The sequence below is a fragment of the Sapajus apella genome, unplaced genomic scaffold (assembly GCF_009761245.1).
Source record: "Sapajus apella isolate SASKATOON/1434 unplaced genomic scaffold, GSC_monkey_1.0 scaffold216, whole genome shotgun sequence".
Classification (NCBI taxonomy): domain Eukaryota; kingdom Metazoa; phylum Chordata; class Mammalia; order Primates; family Cebidae; genus Sapajus; species Sapajus apella.
The window spans coordinates 531783-549935 of record NW_022437156.1 but is presented as its reverse complement, the minus strand read 5'-3'; the positions used below and the strand labels follow the sequence as shown (position 1 = coordinate 549935).

At 53.0% G+C, this 18153-nt stretch overlaps 1 protein-coding gene, 1 long non-coding RNA gene and 1 pseudogene across 3 annotated transcripts; 1 reads left to right on the top strand and 2 right to left on the bottom strand.

Annotated features, from left to right (window-relative positions):
- Window positions 1-1190: 1190 nt before the first annotated feature.
- LOC116544408 lies at window positions 1191-2021 on the top strand (annotated as a pseudogene).
- A 1616-nt stretch (window positions 2022-3637) lies between these two features.
- Window positions 3638-5612, bottom strand: LOC116544409. The gene is made up of 3 exons (XR_004265907.1): window positions 5395-5612; window positions 4730-5078; window positions 3638-4419 (listed from the first exon to the last, which is right to left on the bottom strand). It is a non-coding gene; the product is annotated as an uncharacterized LOC116544409 (long non-coding RNA).
- A 595-nt stretch (window positions 5613-6207) lies between these two features.
- On the bottom strand, window positions 6208-16956 carry PPP1R18 (protein phosphatase 1 regulatory subunit 18). Of its 2 annotated transcripts, none has more exons than XM_032270767.1 (4): window positions 16613-16956; window positions 13932-15570; window positions 9100-9310; window positions 6208-7103 (listed from the first exon to the last, which is right to left on the bottom strand). In XM_032270767.1, exons 2-4 carry the CDS (start codon window positions 15540-15542, stop codon window positions 7084-7086), a joined length of 1842 nt encoding a protein of 613 aa, XP_032126658.1. In that variant the 5' UTR covers window positions 15543-15570; window positions 16613-16956; the 3' UTR covers window positions 6208-7083. The 2 variants fall into 2 exon arrangements, with proteins under 2 accessions (XP_032126658.1, XP_032126657.1); XM_032270766.1 differs by lacking the exon at window positions 16613-16956 and adding an exon at window positions 16356-16604.
- Between the last annotated feature and the right edge of the window lie 1197 nt (window positions 16957-18153).

The window sequence follows — 18153 nt, the reverse complement described above, 5'->3', positions numbered from 1 at the left end:
CAGCTACTCAGGAGGTTGAGGCAGGAGAATCGCTTGAACCCAGGAGGCAGAAGTTGCAGTGAGCTAAGATCCTGCCACTGCACTCCAGCCTGGTCAACAGAGTGAGACTCCATTTCAAAAAAAAAAAAAAAAAGTGACTTTTGCTAGGACTTAGGACTGGTTTGCCTGCAGCAGGAGTGAAGACAGGTCAGGCATAAGGGAAGACCTCTGAACAGGAAGAAACTGGGAAACTGGGAAAGTTGTTAAAGACAAAATCTCCAAACTAGGGAATGGGCAAACTGTGTTCTGCATTTTTGCCAACAGCTTGAGAAAATCACCGGTGGCTGCTTATTTAAAAATAAGCAAGGCCGGCCAGTTGCGGTGACTCATGCATGTAATCCCAGCACTGTGGGAGGCCAAGGCTGGCAGATCACGAGGTCAGGAGTTTGAGACCAGCCTGGCCAACATGGCGAAACTCCATCTCTACTAAAAATACAAAAATTAGTCGGATGAGGTGACAGGTGCCTATAATCCCAGCTACTCGGGAGGCTGAAGCAGGAGAATTGCTTGAACCCAGGAGGCCTGGGTGACAGAGCAAAACCTCGTCGCAAAAAAAACTGAAAATAAATAAGCAAAGCCAGGTGCAGTGGCTCTTCCTATAATCCCAGCACGTTGGGAGCCTGAGGCAGGAGGATCTCTTGAGCTCAGCGTTTTGAGACCAGCTTGGGCAACATGGTAAGACCCCCCAATCTCTACAAAAAATACAAAAAATTAGTCAGGTGTGGAGGTGTGCACCTGTAATCCCAGCTACTCTGAAGGCTGGGACAAGAGAATCACTTGAGCCCGGGAGCCAGAGGTTGCAGTGAGTCTAGATCAGTCCTCTGCACTCCAACAGACCGAGACTATGCCTTAAAAAAAAAAAATGCCTGGGCCCAGGTGGCGCGAGCACCAGGATCTGTCGGTTGGGGTCCTACTTTTACCTAATGCCTCCACAATGCCCTTCTCCTTCCTCAATGTGGCTCCCGCTCCAAGCCCATTTTCTGGAGCTGAGAATCCACTCTCAGGGTTAGGAAAGGCCCTCAGGAGGCAGAGGGAAACCTGTGGAATGCCGAGAAGCTGTGAAATGAAATAACGTCACGCCTGCCCCTCATCATTACTCTGACCAGGGTTCTAAGGTCACACTTAGAGCTTAACAGAAAATGGAGAAGTGCAAGGGGACTAGCAGAATGGCTGGCGCCACCTCAGCTGATGTGAAGATGAGCAGCTCAGAGGAGGTGTCCTGGATTTCCTGGTTTTGTGGGCTCCATGGCAATGAATTCTTCTGTGAAGTGGATGAAGACTATATCCAGACAAACTGAATCTTACTGGACTCATAATGAGCAGGTCCCTCACTATCGACAAGCTCTAGATGTGATCTTGGACCTGGAGCCTGGTGAAGAACTGGAAGACAACCCCAACCAGAGTGACTTGATGGAGCAGGCAGCCGAGATGCTTTATGGATTGATCCACGCCTGCTACATCCTTCCCAACCGTGGCATCACTCAGCTGTTGGAAAAGTACCAGCAGGGAGACTTTGGCTACTGTCCCCATGTATACTGTGAGAACCAGCCAATGCTTCCCATTGGCCTTTAAGACATCCCAGGTGAAGCCATGGTGAAGCTCTACTGCCCCAAGTGCATGGGTGTATACACACCCAAGTCATCGCAGCACCATCACACGGATGGCGCCTATTTCGGCACTGGTTTCCCTCACATGCTCTTCATGGTGCATCCCGAGTACCGGCCCAAACGACCTGCCAACCAGTTTGTGCCCAGGCACTACTGTTTCGAGATCCAACTGATGGCCTACCAGCTGCCACTCCAAGCCACCAGCAACTTCAAGAGCCCAGTCAAGACGATTCGCTGATTCCCCACCCCACCTGTCCTGCAGTCTTTGACACTTCCTTTCCTTTTTACCACCGTTTCAGGAACCCTGTATGGTTTTTTGTTTAAATTAAAGGAGTCATTATTGTGGTGGGAATATGAAATAAAGTGAAAGAAAAAAAAAATGCCTGGCCAGGCGCAGTGGCTCACACCTGTAATCCCAGCTTAGGGCGGCAGAGGTGGGAGGATAACTTGAGCCCAGGCGTTTGAGATCTGCCTGGGCAATATAGCAAGACGCTGTTCTCTACAAAAAGGACGGAAAAAAAGACCAAAAAAAAAGTGTAAACATATGCCTGGCGCCGTGGCTCACACCTGTAATTCCAGCACTTTGAGAGGCCGAGGTGGGCAGATCACGAGGTCAGGAAATCAAGGCCATCTTGGCCAACATGGTGAAACCCAGTCTCTCCTAAAAATATAAAAATTAGCTGGGCATGGTGGCGCATACCTGTAATCCCAGCTACTCAGGAGGCTGAGGCAGGAGAATCACTTGAAATGGGGAAGTGGAGGTGGCAGTGGGTGAGCTGAGATCGTGCCATGGCACTCCAGCTTGGGCAACAAGAGCAAAACTCCATCACACACACACACACACACACACACACGCCTGGCGCCGTGGCTTATACCTGTAATCCCAGCACTTTGGAAGGCCAAGACAGGCAGATCATGAGGTCAGGAATTTGAGACCAGCCTGACCAACATGGAGAAACCCCATATCTACTAAAAATACAAAAAGCCGGGCCTGGTGGCAGGCACCTGTAATTTCAGCTACTCAGGAGGCTGAGGCAGGAGAATTGCTTGAACCCAGGAGGCAGAGGTTGCAGTCAGCCACTGTACTCCAGCCTGGGTGACAGAGTAAGACTCCATCAAAAAAAAAAAAAGTATCAGACAAATTCATCTTTTTTTTTTTTTTGATGGAGTCTCACTCTGTCACCCAGGCTGAAGTGCAGTGGTGCAATCTCAGCTCACTGCAACTTCCACCTCCAGGGTTCAAGTTATTCCCCTCCCTCAGCCTCCTGAGTAGTACAGGCGCATACCACCATGCCTGGCTATTTTTTGTGTGTGTATTTTTAATAGAGATAGGGTTTCACCATGTTGGCCAGGATGGTCTCCATCTCCTGACCTTGTGATCCACCTGCCTCAGCCTCCCAAAGTGTTGGGATTACAGGTGTGAGCCACCTCGCCCAGTCACCATCAATTGATCTTAACCATACGCCAAAAGTCTTCAATTTATTAGCAAGAGAACAAGCTAGGTGTCAAAAGATTCAGCCATTTCAGAGAAGATCTGGGTAGGGAGGGAAACAGAATGATTATATTAGTAGGCTATTAGGTAAAGGTCCTAATACGTTTCCAGTTGTGACTCAAGAAAACAGAGTTAGGAAGCTCTGAGATGCCAGGGGTGCCCACAGTCCATCTCAGAAACAAAACAACACATTCAAGAAGTCAATGATGTAGATCCACCTGTGACTGTTAATAAGAGCAATGTTTCAAGGGCCGGGCGTGGTGGCTCACGCCTGTAATCCCAGCACTTTGGGAGGCCGAGATAGGCAGATTACCTGAGGTCAGGAGTTCAATACCAGCCTGGCCAACATGGTGAAATCCTGTCTCTACTAAAAAAAAAATTATAAAAAAAAAAATTAAAAAAACTAGCTAGATGCCTATAACCCCAGCTACCTGGGAGGCTGAGGCAGGAGAATTGCTTGAACCTGGAAGGTGGGAGGTTGCAGTGAGCTGAGATCGCACCACTGTACTCCAGCCTGGTCAACAAGAGCAAAACTGAGAGACAGACACACACATACACACACACACACACAGAACAATGTTTCATTTCCTAACAGTAGCTTCTGGTAACTCCAATTAATGTTAAAGGTATGAGGCAGAATCAAACAAATCAGACAGCAGAGCATCAATGACAAGTTCAGCTTTTTTCTTTTCTTTTCTTTTTTTTTTTTGAGACAGAATCTCGCTCTGTTGTCCAAATTAGAGTGCAGTGGCGAGATCTCTGCTCACTGCAACCTCTACCTCCTGGGTTCAAGGGAGTCTCTTGTCTTAGCCCCTCAAGTAGATGGGAGCACAGGCGCCTGCCACATGCCCGGCTAATTTTTTTGTATTTTTAGTAGAGACAGGGTTTCACTGTGTTAGCCAGGATGGTCTTGATCTCCTGAGTGATCCACCTGCCTCAGCCTCCCAAAGTGCTGGAATTATAGGTGTGAGCCACCACACCCGATACATTTGTTTTTTTTTGTAAAAGGGTGGGGTCTCCTCTGACCAGTCTGAGAGTAGCAACTTGTAGTGGTGGAAGGACTGTAAATACTCAACCTTGTCTTTATTAGCCTGGAGAGCTAACAACAAACAAACAAAAATACCTGGTGAGTAAAATATTGATGTTACACATTTATATAAGATATTCTTTGAAATGGGAAAATCTCGAATATCAACTATATGGGCAGGAAAGTCATTAATTATCAAGATGGTTTGTAAACCTTTAAGGATATAAAAATCCATGTTCTTATCAGAGGAGAACCTTTTTTTTTTTTTGAGACAGAGTTTCGCTCTTGTTACCCAGGCTGGAGTGCAATGGTGTGATCTCGGCTCACCGCAACCTCCGCCTCCTGGGTTCAGGCAATTCTCCTGCCTCAACCTCCTCAGTAGCTGGGATTACAGGCACGCGCCACCATGCCCAGCTCATTTTTTGTAGTTTTAGTAGAGACGGGGTTTCACCATGTTGACCAGGATGGTCTCGATCTGTTGACCTCCTGATCCACCTGCCTCGGCCTCCCAAAGTGCTGGGATTACAGGCTTGAGCCACCGCGCCCGGCGTATCAGAGGAGAACCTTTTCCAGGAAACCGCACTCCTGTACATACTTACTTCATTATGCAGCAATTTCAGATTTACTAGTTATGGCCCCAACTCTTGGAGTAAATATCCCTGAATTAGCCACATGGTTTGTGTGTTTCATACTCACTACCTAGCTGCCTGCATGGCAGCAGGCTTTTGAAAACTAGAACCCTTTAACTCAGTGTCCTCTGCTTCTAGAATTTCAACCTTTTTCATCTATTCATTCATTGTCATTCATTCTAGAAATAATTTTGTGTCTACTAGTTGATAGGTGTGGGATATTGCGGTGAATCCAGCTGATGTAGTCAGCCCTCATGGCACTTCCAGTTTATCGGACACTTCAACTGCCCTTTCTTTTTTTTTTTTTTTTTTCTGAGACGGAGTTTCACTCATGTTACCCAGGCTGGAGTGCAATGGCGCTATCTCGGCTCACCGCAACCTCTGCCTCCTGGATTCAGGCAATTCTCCTGCCTCAGCCTCCTGAGTAGCTGGGATTACAGGCACGCACCACCATGCCCAGCTAATTTTTTGTATTTTTGGTAGAGATGGGGTTTCACCATGTTGACCAGGATGGTCTCGATCTGTTGACCTCGTGATACACCCGCCTCGGCCTCCCAAAGTGCTGGGATTACAGGCTTGAGCCACCGCGCCCGGCCTAACTGCCCTTTCTTATGTAGCCTGCTTGTCCTGGGTGAAACCCATGCACAGTTTCCTAGACCCCTTTTTACATGTCCGTGCTGAGTTCCTGGTTCATTCCCCATCATTTTCCTCTCTGCCAGCCACCAGAGCCTCCCCTCACATACCTTATTATTTTTCTTTTTTTAAGCTTTTTTTTTGAGACGGAATCTTGCTCTTGTTGTCCAGGCTGGAGTGCAGTGGCAGTCTTGGCTCACTACAACCTCTGCCTCCCAGGTTCAAGTGATTCTCCTGCCTCAGCCTCCCAAGTAGCTGGGATTACAGGCACCCACCAATACACCCAGCTAATTTTTGTACTTTTAGTAGAGATGGGGTTTCACCACGTTGGCCAGGCTGGTCTCGAACTCCTGATCTCAGGTGATTCACCTGCTTCAGCCTCCCAAAGTGCTGGGATTACAGGCATGAGCCACTGCGCCCACCTCCCCCTACCTTTTTTCCACCTTTTTTTTTCTAAGGGAGAAGGAAGCTGGGTGCTGCAGTGGCTCATGCCTGTAATCACAGCACTTTGGGAGGCTGAGGCAGAGGATCATGAAGCCATGAGTTTGAGACCAGCCTGGCCAACATGGTGAACCCCCGTCTCTACTAAAAAGGCAAAAAATTAACCGGGTATGGTGGCACATGCCTGTAATCCCAGCTACTTGGGAGGCTAAGCCAGGAGAATCGCTCGAACCTGGGAGGCAGAGGTTGCGGTAAGCTGAGATTGCGCCATTGCACTCCAGCCTGGGCAACAAGAGCAAAACTCCATCCTGAATAAATAAATAAGGAGAAGCAGAAGAGTTGGAGAAAACTCCATTTTATTATGGAAAGTTAAAAAACAAACAAAACAAAACAGGCAATTGATAAAGGCGGCACAATGGGAGAGGAGATGTGAGGTGTCTCCTTCGCCACCCCACACCACCTCAATTCAGTTCAATTGTGAACCACTAGGAGGAACAGAATTAAATAACTATCAAGGGGTACAAAGTTAAGATTTCCAGCCTTCCCTCTTGGGGAAAACTGAGGCAAAGTAATACTGAGAAAAAGTGGAAGCCGCACCTTCAGGTCACTCCAATGAGGAGACTGGGGGGGACAGAGGAGAGAATTCCACGCAGACACAGCAAGTAAGCGTGGCTTGTAAACCTGGTACTTTGGCAGGTGGAACTGGGAGCTGGTGGAATTTGTAAACCAGGCTGTGGTCAAGAGAGGAGGCAGGAGCTGTAAACAAAGGGGCAGTGACCTAGGAAATAAAGGAGATGTGCCTATAAATGGAATGGGGTCTGGGCTTCCCAGAGAAATGAGTGCTTAAATCCTGAGATCCCCCACGGGATGGCGGGGAGGAAGGCTATGGGAAGAGCGTACCCTGCCATGGGGGGCGAGTGCTCCATCTCCACCCTCCGGGAGTTCTGTGCTCCTTCTCAGGACTCGGTGCTCACTCTCGGATCACCTAGGATGCACCAGCACATTTAACCCCACCCACACTAGGGACTTTGGATTAGGGTAGAAATTGGGCAATTGGCTCTGCCCCCAGAAACATACTGTGGAAAGCAAGTTAGAAGATGGTGGTTGCCCTTCCCTGCCAGGCTCATTATTAGGGTCTGTCTGCCCTGAATCTTCCAGGCTCCAGGATCTTCAGTTACAGGAAGGAGGGACATATATCCCTATATTGGAAGATGGTCACCGCCGGCAGGACTCATCTACGGGAAAGGAGGCAATAATGACAGAGAATGAGCGAGGGCCTCTACTTCCTGCCCTCCCTTCCCTCACACACAAATTGAAGGGCATTTGGCATGCAGGAAGTCTTACAATATCTTCCATATCTAAAGCACCTTACCACCAGTAACCTCATCCATCTCTCATATAGCTTGAACTCTGTGCCAGGCATCCTTCCAACTGTTTAATCTCACCATAACTCCAGGAAAGATTAAGTAATTTGATATCCAGCTGTGGCTCTTGGTGCTTCGAAAAAATTGCTTAATCTAATCCAAGCACTTTGGGAGGCTGAAGAGGGAGGATCACTTGAGGTCAGGAGTACAAGACCAGCCTGGCCAACATGGTAAAATCCCATCTCTGCTACAAATACAATAATTAGCCAGATGTGATGGTACATGTCTGTAATCCCAGCTACTCTAGAGGCTGAGGAATGAGAATCACTTGAACTGGGGAGGCAGAGGTTGCAGTGAGTCGAGATTGTGTCACTGGACTCCAATCTGGATGGCAGAGGAAGAGTCTGTCTCAAATAAATAAATAGATAAATAACTTTCTTTTCAACAACTCCAGGAAGTAGCTTTTGTTTTTTGTTTTCTTGTGATGGAGTCTCGCTCTGTTGCCCAGGCTGGAGTGTACTGGCAGCATCTCAGCTCAGTGCAACCTCTGCTTTCCAGGTTCAAACGATTCTCCTGCCTTGGCCTCCCAAGTAACAGGGATTACAGGTGTCCACCTCCATGCCTGGCTAAGTTTTGTATTTTTATTTAATTAATTAATTAATTTATTATTATTATTTTCTTATAAAGACAGGATTTCACCATGTTGGTCAGGCTGGTTTTGAACTCCTGACCTCAGGTGATCTGCCTGCGTTGGCCTCCAAAGTGCTTGGATTATGGGCGTGAGCCACCACGCCTGGCCTTATTTTTTAAAGACAGAGTTTTACCATGTTGTCCAGGCTGGTCTTGAACTCCTAACCTCAGGTGATCCACCCTCCTCAGCCTCCCAAAGTGCTGAGATTACAGGCATGAGCCACCACACCCAGCCTATTTATTTTATTTTATTTTGTTTTATTTTTTTGAGACGGGGTTTCACCATGTTGGCCAGGCTGGTGTTGAACTCCTGACCTCAGGTGATCTGCCCGCCTTGGCATCCCAAAGTGCCAGGATTACAAGCATGAGCCACCATGCTTGGCCAATTTTTGTATTTTTAGTAGAGACGGGCTTTCACCATGTTGTCCAGGCTGGTCTTGAACTTCTGCCTTGAGTGATCCACCTGCCTTAGCCTCCCAAAGTGCTGGGATTACAGGTGTGAGCCACCGTGCCAGACCTGTTTATTTCTTTTGAGACAGAGTCTTCCCCTGTTGCCCAGGTTGGAGTGCAGTGGTGGTACACTGCAGTCAGCTCACTGCAGCCTCCAACTCTTGAAGTCAAGCGATCCTCCCACCTCAGCCTCCCGAGTAGCTGGAAAAACAACTGCGCACCACCACACCTGGCTAATTTTTGTATTTTTTTGTAGAGACAGGATTTTGCCATGTTGCCTAGGTTGATCTTGAACTCCTAGGCTCAAGCGATCCATCCATCTTGGCCTCCTGAAGTGCTGGGATTACAGGCATGAGCCACAGGAGGTAGTTATTATTAACTTCATTTCATAAATAATACGCTAAAGCCAGAGATCAGACGGTTTCTCTGAGATTACACAATTAGGAGACAAGATGGAATTCCAACTCAGGCCTGTCCACCCACCCTGTGGTTTTAACCAGATTACAGGACTCGGGAAGTGTTCTGGTTTTGAAATCTGAAGACTTAGTGTGTATTTCATTTCCCGGGACCTCAGTTTGCTCATCTGTTAAAGGAGCAGGTTGGACCAGAGGACCTGCCAAGCCCCTGCCAAGCGCCTACATGAAATCCTCCCTTCTCTTCCCTCCTGGACCGCAGCGCCCACTCTGACAGCAGGGGGCGCCCTCGGGCCGGCGGAGCCTCTGCTTACCCACAATCAGGGCCTTGGTGCGCAGCCCTCCCTGGAGCTCTGGCTGCAGCAGCAGCAGCTCTTCCTCATCCTCTTCGTCGTCGGGTTGGGCTTCTGGGGGGTTGGGGGAACTGGGGACCTCAGGCTCCGGGCCTAGCTCCTCCAGTACCGAACTCTCGGAGGGGTATTGGTACGTGGTCTCCAGGGCTGTCTCGCTGAAGGAGATCTTAAGCTGAAGGAGGGGAAAAAAGGGGGCAGGAGGCAAGGTCAGTGAGGGAGAAGCCTGTGGGGGGTTGCAGGGGAATCAGCGGTTAGGGGGAAGTCTGCAAGGGGGCAGGTGGGATGGGCAGAACGTGGGGTGGGTGCTGGACTTAGGCACCCCACTCACTGTCCCCATCCACTCTGGGATCCAGTTTTCCTTTCCATACTGGCTCTCCAATCCTAGAGTTTCCCTCTTCGATCATACCATTTCAAAACATCAGACTTTGCCCTGTACATTGGCAGGGGCTTGGGAGGCAGAAGTGAATAATATAGGACCAAGGTCCTTGCTTTTTCGACTGTAGGAGGCAGAGGGGTAAAAAGAAATTAAAATACATGGAGACGAGTCTTATCATCAGAACCGAGTCTTTGGGCACCTTGGGGACAATGGAGGAGATTTCCCAGAGAAGCCAGCAGGCTGGCCAGCGGGGAAGCAACTGGCTGGGGAGTGACTCTCAGCCAAAAGTAAGGTTTTCATATCCACAGCCCCTTGCTGTCCTATGCAAAACCCAGGACCCTGGGCACCTGTTCCCTCCCACTCCCCTCATTCTTCTACTGTCCATAGCAAAGGGGGTCTAGGGCCTGGGAAGAGACGGGAGACGAACAGAAAGGCCCAGAGGAACCAAGAGACTTCCGCAACACACAGGGGAAATATGGGCCTCTGAAACCCTGAAATGCTGGGGGAGATGACAATGGCAGAAAGAAAAGTCCACAGAGACCTGGGGTGGGGGTCGACAGTGTGTCCGAAGGGACAGGTACAGAGACAGAAGACCAGATAGGGCATAGAAAACCTTTTGTAATCACACTGTCCCAAGAGCAGGAGAGTCCCAGCCATTCTCGCTGCCTTTCTACCCTTCCCCTTTGTCCTCTTAAGAAGCTCAGGAGGAAGGGGCAGGGTGGGATTAAGTCCAGGAGCCAAAGGGATTAGGGAGACAGCAGGAGGATTCCATGTGAACTACTTGGAAAGGTCCAAATGATCTCCTCAGGCCTTCCCGGGCATCTGTTGGGAAGACTTGGGGCCAGCTGTACACATCCCTGAGCCCCCTAATGGACTGAGGTATGAAAAGAGAAGCCAAGAGGGTGGCTGGGCAGGTGATTGCTAAGAGCTGCATCAGATATGACAGCAGTCAGGCACCGTAGCTCATGCCTGTAATCCCGGCACTTTGGGAGGCTTTATTGAGCCCAGGAGTTGGAGACCAGCCTGGGCAATACAGTGACGCTGTTTCTAATAAAGAAAAAAATCAGATATGACACATGGGTCCCCATGGGAAGGTGGAACTCAGGGACTGTATGTGTCATGCCTTGTTGGCTACAAACCCTGCAGTGTCTTCCTATCTTACTTGGAGCAAAAACCAGAGCTTGATCAAAACCTACAGGGTCCCCCAATGTGTCGCCCCTCCCCTCGTCTCTCGCCTCTTCCTCCACTGTAGCCACACTGGCCTTGGTTCTATCCATGCACTCCCACCTCAGGGCCAGAACAGTACTAGCTGTTCCTCCTGCCTGGAACACTCCCTCAGATATCGGTATGGCTCTGACCCTCCTGATCACCCTGTTTTGAAGTCTCCATATTCACTCCCCCTACCTCCTGAACCTCTAAGTTCCACTGTTCTATTTTTTTTTTAATAATCACTTACCACCTTCTAACTTACTAGAAAATTGACTAATTTATTATAGTTGTGTCTGCTGTTGAAAGGATCTTGGGGCCAGGGAAGATGGCTCACACCTGTAATCCCAGTAGTTTGGGGGGGGAGGCGAGACAAGTGGATCACTGGAGGTCAGGAGTTCGAGACCAGCCTGGCCAACATGGTGAAACCCCGTCTCTGCTAAAAATATTAAAATTAGCCAAGCAAGGTGGCGTGTGTCTATAGTTCCAGCTACTCAGGAAGCTGAGGCTGGAGAATCGCTCGAACCTGGGAGGTGTAGGTTGCAGTGAGCTGACATCTTGCTGTTGAACTCCAGGCTGCGAGACAGCAAGACCATCTCAGAAAAAAAAATAAAAGAAAAAACAAAGGAGCTTGGAAATTGCTACAACACAAGAGGTTAGGGTTTGTGCAAACCTCAGATGAGGTCCCAACAAAGGACGGATGCTGGGGAGACAATCTGGGGTGGGCCAGCCTGTGCACAGTTGATCCCCCATTCATGTCTGTGGAACTGCTGGTAGAATCCAGCAACAGCAGCCAGGCTGCTTACATCCCAAGTTCTCAGAAGGGACTACTTGGGTTTCTGTTACTGACAGATTTACCCACATTTCTGGGAACCCATTTTTGTTTTCTTCTCATATCCTCTTTTGGAATAATAACCTCTGTAGTTTATTATCTACTCTGAAAAGAACTTATTTTATTTCATTTGCTCAGTCTATGTTTCTATCTCCCCCACACCCTGCCTCCTCACCCCCAACAAACTTCTGACTGGGCTTCTCAGGAATGCACAGTCTGTCTGCATGGGAGTGGGGTGGGGGGCGGGTGTAGAGAGGGTGTGACTCACTCTCTCCTCTCCCATCAGCTATATAAGGGCACAACGGGGCCGGACTCTCAGCCCAAGAGGCCTCTGGGGTACGCATCAGCCGCTGCCATCCCCTGGGCTCCAGTGGCAGGGCAGGGATTTCTCTCCTGATGGCAGGGATAAGTTTGATGGAATTAGCCTGCAAACGAGTTATTTAGGGAAGGTGAAGAGGGAAGGTGGCAGGGTCCTCCTATCTCCTACTCCTGAGCCAGTGAGCTGCAGCAGAGCTGGGACAAGACACCCAGTCCCTGAAGAGCAGGGTGCTGAGAGAGGGGAGAAGGCGGAGGGTGAGGCGTCTGGGTCAGATGAACTCTGTGCTGCCTCCTCCCCACCCCCATCCCAGCAGCGGCTGCTTCCTTATTCTCTCACCACATCCTGAGCACAGCTCTGGCAGGCCCAGGGCCCAGGGTTCCCCACTCAGCCCCACCAGCCTTCCGGCCCCCACCCCAGGCTTCCTGTTTGGGCGATCTGCTTCTGGCTCCCCTGCTCTCGGACCTAGGTATGGTCACCAGCACAGGTCCTGCCCTGCACTTTCTTCCTGGCTCCCCTGGAATGCTCCCTGGGCTTTGGGCCCCAAAGCCTCATGCTTTCCTCTTATCATTCTTCCCCAAAGGCATAAGCCTCCCTCAGTAGGAAGTGGCTTTTCTGAACACCTCACCTTGGTACCATTTCCTGACTTCTGTCTTTTTCATCTGCCCAGCCCTGAGGGGAACAGACTGGTAGAGGGCAGAGGGTAGGTTCCTAACCATGGCTCAGGGGCCGGAGCTTACGCTTCACGTGAAGATGAATTGGGGGGTCAAGTGAACTCCCCTCCACCCTGGGCTTAACCAGTATCTTTAGTCCCTGTGGTTCCTTGCTGACACTGAGGACACAAAAAATCAAATCTGAGAATGTTAACACATGGATGAGAATGAGACTGCGCTTCCCAGGCTCTGAGGAGACACGTGTGACTGGAGAGACGTCCTAAGTCTGAGACGACTGAGTGTGGGACCTCTCTCTCCCTATTTTCAGACTGGAAACAGATGGGTGTGCATAGGAAGAAGTGAGGTGAAGGCCGGGGGAGTCAGCCTGGCTGCTCCCCATTTCCTGCAGGTCCTGGTTGCAAGTCTAACCTCTGACCCTCTGCTGGCCTCAACCCTCACCCCTGTCCAGAACTCCCACTGTGCTCCCTGGCCAGTGCCTGCTCTCAAAGCTGTCTCCAAATTCACTTCTCTTTTTTGCTACCCTAGGGGAGGGAGAGCCCAGGATGGCAGGAAGAGAGGGGAAAACCGATCACTGAGCCAGTTCTGGGGAGGGAGGGGAAACCCAGGGAGGAAGGACGGGGGAGTGAGGGTTGGGGGTATTTTGGAAGAGGAGAAGGCTTTTCTTGTCCCAAGAGAGAAGGGAGCACTGTCTGAAGCAGTGGCCCAGCTGGGGGTGTGCAACCCCGAGGTCACCCACTTCAAATGGCCTCTCTGTGTCTCTCCCATGGGGCAGACTCAGGGTTCAAAAGCCTTCTCTCTGCTCTTTGGCCAGCCCAGTTCCATCTCCCCTCTCCCCTGAGTCCTAGGATGTCCCTATTCAGCTCTGCCCTCCTTCCCATGGGGCAGTTGGAACTTCCTCCATCCACTTCTCCCTGCAGTTTCTCCCTAGAACCCAAAACTCACCCCCTCCACACCCCAGGCTCCCTATCCTTTCTCCCCAGAAAAGCTGCAAGTATTTTCACCTGGTGACCCTGCCCTCACTGATTCAAGCTTGTTCATTTGGGCTCTCCCACTGGCTGGGCTGGGGCAGGTCACACTCAGGAAAGGAAGGAAAGAAAAGCGGGTAGGAAACTCAGAGCCGGAGGGAAGGGACAATGAGCAGCCCGGCACACCCTGAAAGAGACACACCCAGAGACGGCCTTTGCTGGGGCAGGATCTTTTGGGTTCAAAATGGAAAAGGAGGGCTCAGAGAAGGAAGGGTGTGTGTGCAAAGGGAGGAAGGGTGGTGGCAGGAATTAACAAGAAAGAATAGAGGAAAACAAGAATACAGGGGTATAAAAAAGAAAGACCAGCGTCCAGAGAGAATTGACAAGTGGGCTTCTAAGAAGTCTGGCTCGGCTGCTCCCCTACCTGTTTGTGGTGTCTTTCGGGGGACCCCTTGGCAAGGCAGCTGCGGCTGAGACGGAGGTAGCCCCCCAGAACCAAGATCTCCTCGGCAGTTGGGTACCGCTTCTTTCCAGCCCCCGGGGCTGCAGCATCAGCTGTGGCTGGAGAGGCTGGGGTGGCTGGGGAGGTCGTAGGGGGCACAGACCGCCGGGGGTTGACGGTGAAGGTGTGTCCACTGCGGCGGGGGGCCCCCACCCCTGGCCCTGCCTTCACCCCATAGAACAGGCGGCTCATGAGGGGATCCCCAGGAGGTTGGGGGGCAGTTGGGGCTGGGGGTGGGGGAGACAGAGGGGCTGGTGGTGGGGGCTGGAGTTCCACTGCTTCCTCTTCCTGCTGTCTCAGGCCTCCAGTCCCAGCGTCCTCTGGTGGGAGGGGGGAGGGCACAGAGCAGCAGTTCTGCAGGGCTCTCAGAGGCCTGCCCTGAGCTCCCGCCTCCTCCTTCTCAGCCTCCCCTTCAGCTTCCACACCGGGAGGCTCCAGACGCTTTTCCACTGACTCTGAAGGTTCTGGTTTCTGAGTTTGAGCCTCGTTGTCCCTGGGTGTCCATTCTCGAGGCTTCCCGGAATTCAGGGTCCATTTCCACCCTTCTGCTGGCTTCGTGCCCCTCTCGCTGTCTCCCACAGGCCTCTGTTCTGCGGCCTCCACTCCTGCAGAACTGCTGCCTTGGGCCTCCTTTGTCAGGCTCTCTGACAGCTCTGTAGTCTCTTCTGGGACCACCCCTGGAACTGGCCTCCCTTCTTTTCTCCCACATTCTTCCGAGTAGCCTTTTCTTTCTTCTCCTAACCTCAGCCTCCACTCTGTTGCCTCTGGTTGTACCAAACTCTGTTCCTGAGACTCTCTGGAGTCAGGTCTCCATTTATGGGCCTCTGTCAGGCCCGACTTCAGGTAGGCAGATTCCCCCGGGCTCAGCCTACTTTCCACCTCTTTTCTCCTGGGGCTTTGCTCTCGAGACTCTGCTAGTCTCAGACTCCACTCTGGAGTTTCTACAGGACTCTGCCTCCATTTCCGTGCCTCTGACAGTCGGGAGCTCCTGTCTCCTGCCTCTCCTGGGCTTTGCCTCCAGTCCCGAGCCTCCAGAGGCCTCAGGCTCGACTCTTGGGCTCCCCCTATCCCCAGCCTCCTCTCTCTGGTCTCCCTGGGACTTAGTCTCTCTTCTCTTGACTCTCTTCCCTTGGGGCTCTGATCCCGCGTCTCCCCAGGGCTGGGTCTCCGCTCCCGGGCCTCCAGAGATCCCGGCTTTCTCTCAGCTAGCAGCTCTTCACTCCGTTGCTGCTGCTGCTGCTGCTGCTGCCGCTCCTGCCGGATGAATCGGTTCTGGTGCACTGGCCCGATGGCCTCTTGAAGGACCGCAGATTCATCTGTGTCTGGAGGTCCGGCCTCTGCAGCCCCTGGCACAGGGCTAGGCTCCCCAGGGGACAGCCCAAGCTTGGCCCGGCGGCGCTCCAGGAGCCCTCGCTTCCAGGCTGGCATCTGGGATAGACGCTCCCGTTCTGCCTTCTCCCGGCCTCTAACGGACGCCTCCTCCTGCCGGCGCCGGGCTAGCAGCTGTAGCTTCCAGTCTGGGATGGTGGTCATGGTCGCCTTGAGGTGAGGGTAGGGAGCACTGGGGGCAGAGAACAGGAAGAAGAGGCCCCAGAGAGGCCCAGGGAGTGAGACTGAGGGTGGGAGGAGAGGAAGTGGAGGGGGAGAGGTGGGACACCGAACAGGGCAGAGGAGCTGAGGATGAGGACCAAGGGAAAGAGGGACGGCAGAGAACAGGGGAAATGGAAAAAGTGAAGAGAAGTTGTGAGCCCAAGTTAGGGGTGGTGGGGGCGATGTGAGAGGAAGAGTCCAGACTGGAGGCAATGGGGCAGGAGCCAGATGTGGCAGTACAGGTTAATGCGCATTAAAGACAGTCTCTAGGAGGTGAGAAACAGAGAAAGGGCGAAAAGGAAAGTTGCTATGAGGGTGAAAAAAGAAAAGGGGCAGGGATGAGGGGAACCTGGGTGCAGGCCAGGCTGCCTCAGCGATGCCCCAGGGAGGTGAGTGTGGGAAGGAAGGACCGGGAGTCTCTCCCGAGAGGGGGCAACGGGACCTGAGGGGGTGTTGAGGAGGCAAGCAGGAGAGGACAGCGAGCAGGTCTAGGGTAGAAGGGAAAGCAGGGAAGAGGGCAAGGGAGCGCGGCGGCAGCGGCCGGGCGCGTCTCAGCGCGGGCCCCAAAGGTCCCTGCTCAGCTTCCAGCGCCGCTGGGGCCACGCCTCTCCCCAGCCCCCACCCCTCTGCCCCGCACTCCGCCCCCGAGGCGGGTCGGGGGAAATACCCACCCCGGGACTTTCGGAACCCGGGCGTCAGGGCTGCCAGCGCGTTCCCAGAACCCTGGCATCCACCCCCACCCAGTCCCGTCAGCACCGCCTGCCTCCCCCGCCGGCTGCGCCCGGCAACCCCGGAGTGCCGAAGGCCGGCTCCATGCCTCTTCTCTCCGGCGCCTGCGAGTCCCGTGCCCGGGCGCCGCTCTCATGGAGCCGTGACAGAGCCAGCCGTCTCCACCCCGCTCTGGCTGCACAGACTGACAATCTCGGCACAAAGAGGAGACAGCCAAGGTCCGGGCCAGGGACGGGAGCGAGGAGACACCCCTTCCCCAAGGCTGAGCCCCTCAGTCAACTCACAAGCCGTGGGGCCCCCCTGGGAGGGGGTGCAGAGGAGCCGGGCGTCCAGAGAGAGGAAGAGGAGGAGAGAGGGACCGAGGGAGATCCGGAGACTGGAGGGAGGGGAGAAGGAGGGAGAGGAGGAGGGAAAGAGGCAGCAAAGGAGGAGGGACGGAGACAGAGACCAGGGGGCCGGGCGGGGGCGGCGACCGCTTTGTCTAAGGACAATGAGGAGAGGGAAGGGGGCGCAGGGCGGAGCCCGAGGAGAGGGCGGGGCCTAGCTCCCTCCCACCCCGCGTGGGACTCGCTCTGGGACTGTCCCCTACTCACCCCAACCCCGGGTCCTCCGCTCTGTGTCCCCAGGGGCCCTCACCCGCTTCCCCCCCTGTAGCCCTGAAGAACCCAGGTGTCCAGATCTCTTCCCCCAGCTTGCCGAGCCAGGGCGGTGGCCCGTGACTCAGGCCCCTCGTGGGACTTTGGGAGGAAGCGGCAGCTGCTCGGAGCCGGGCCCGCCCTTCCCATCTCCTGCCACTCAGCCCTCCCTACGATTTTGCCTTCTCCAGCCAGTCTTTGTTTTTGCCGGATCGAGGGCAGCCACCGGGCTGTAGGAGGCCTTGAGGAGGGGGCGGCAGGAGAGGCACTCAGAAGCCAGCGGTTTTGGAAGCTCGTTCTCCTACCAGAGCTGTAGTCCCCACTCTTTCTAGCTTCAACCTGCCTCCCATGAATCTCCTGGTCAGCTGCGGGGTGGGGGGGTGGGGGGAAGGGGATTGAAGGAATGGGTACCCGGCCTCTCTGGCAAAGTGGGGGCGGGTCAGCGGGGGCGGGGTGGGGGGGGTGGCCGAAGCCCAGCGGTTGCCAGAGGGCGTGGTGGCTGCCCAGACTCCACTTCGCGGGCTCGCAGGCTCCCTCTGGCTTTCCTTCCCAAACTCAGCCCTGCAGCTTGGGAGACACTGACAGACTGCATGCAGCACGTAGAAAAATCAGGCTTTTATTTTCCTGCAGAACATCCAGAACAGGGAGCCCCGCGTTAAGAGCGGAAGAATCCTCTTGACTAGGTTCAGGGCTGAGCCCAGAGGCAGGGCCTAAGGAGGTGCAGACACTAGGGCCGAGAGTGCTGAGGCAAGGTGTGGGGCCTGGAGGGACAGCCACTACCTTTGAACTTGCAGACCCTGGTCCGGCTTCTTGGAGTGGAAGCCAGAGGTGGTGAAGGGGGGATCCCAGAGGCACAGAGGGAAGCAATGGTGCCAGCCAGCAGAGTGGTCAGGGCAGATCCTTTTCTTCTAGGAGGCTGTTGAGGGGGAGTGTGCTATGCCCTAAACAGTGAGGAGACAGATGAATTCCATACCCTGCTCTTCCTTGCTGGTGAGATGTGGACTCTTGGAGTTCAGTGGCTGAAACTCAGAATTTAGAGTATGGAGCTGGACCCAGAGAATAAAGTAGCAAGTAGTGGAAGGGGCAGCTCCTTCAATCCATGGATTTGAGCCTCTGGCCTGAAGCAGCCAGGGCCTAGATGTTAAAGATTTAGAATTCAGGGGGAGAGGGACTGGGCGTGGTGGCTCATG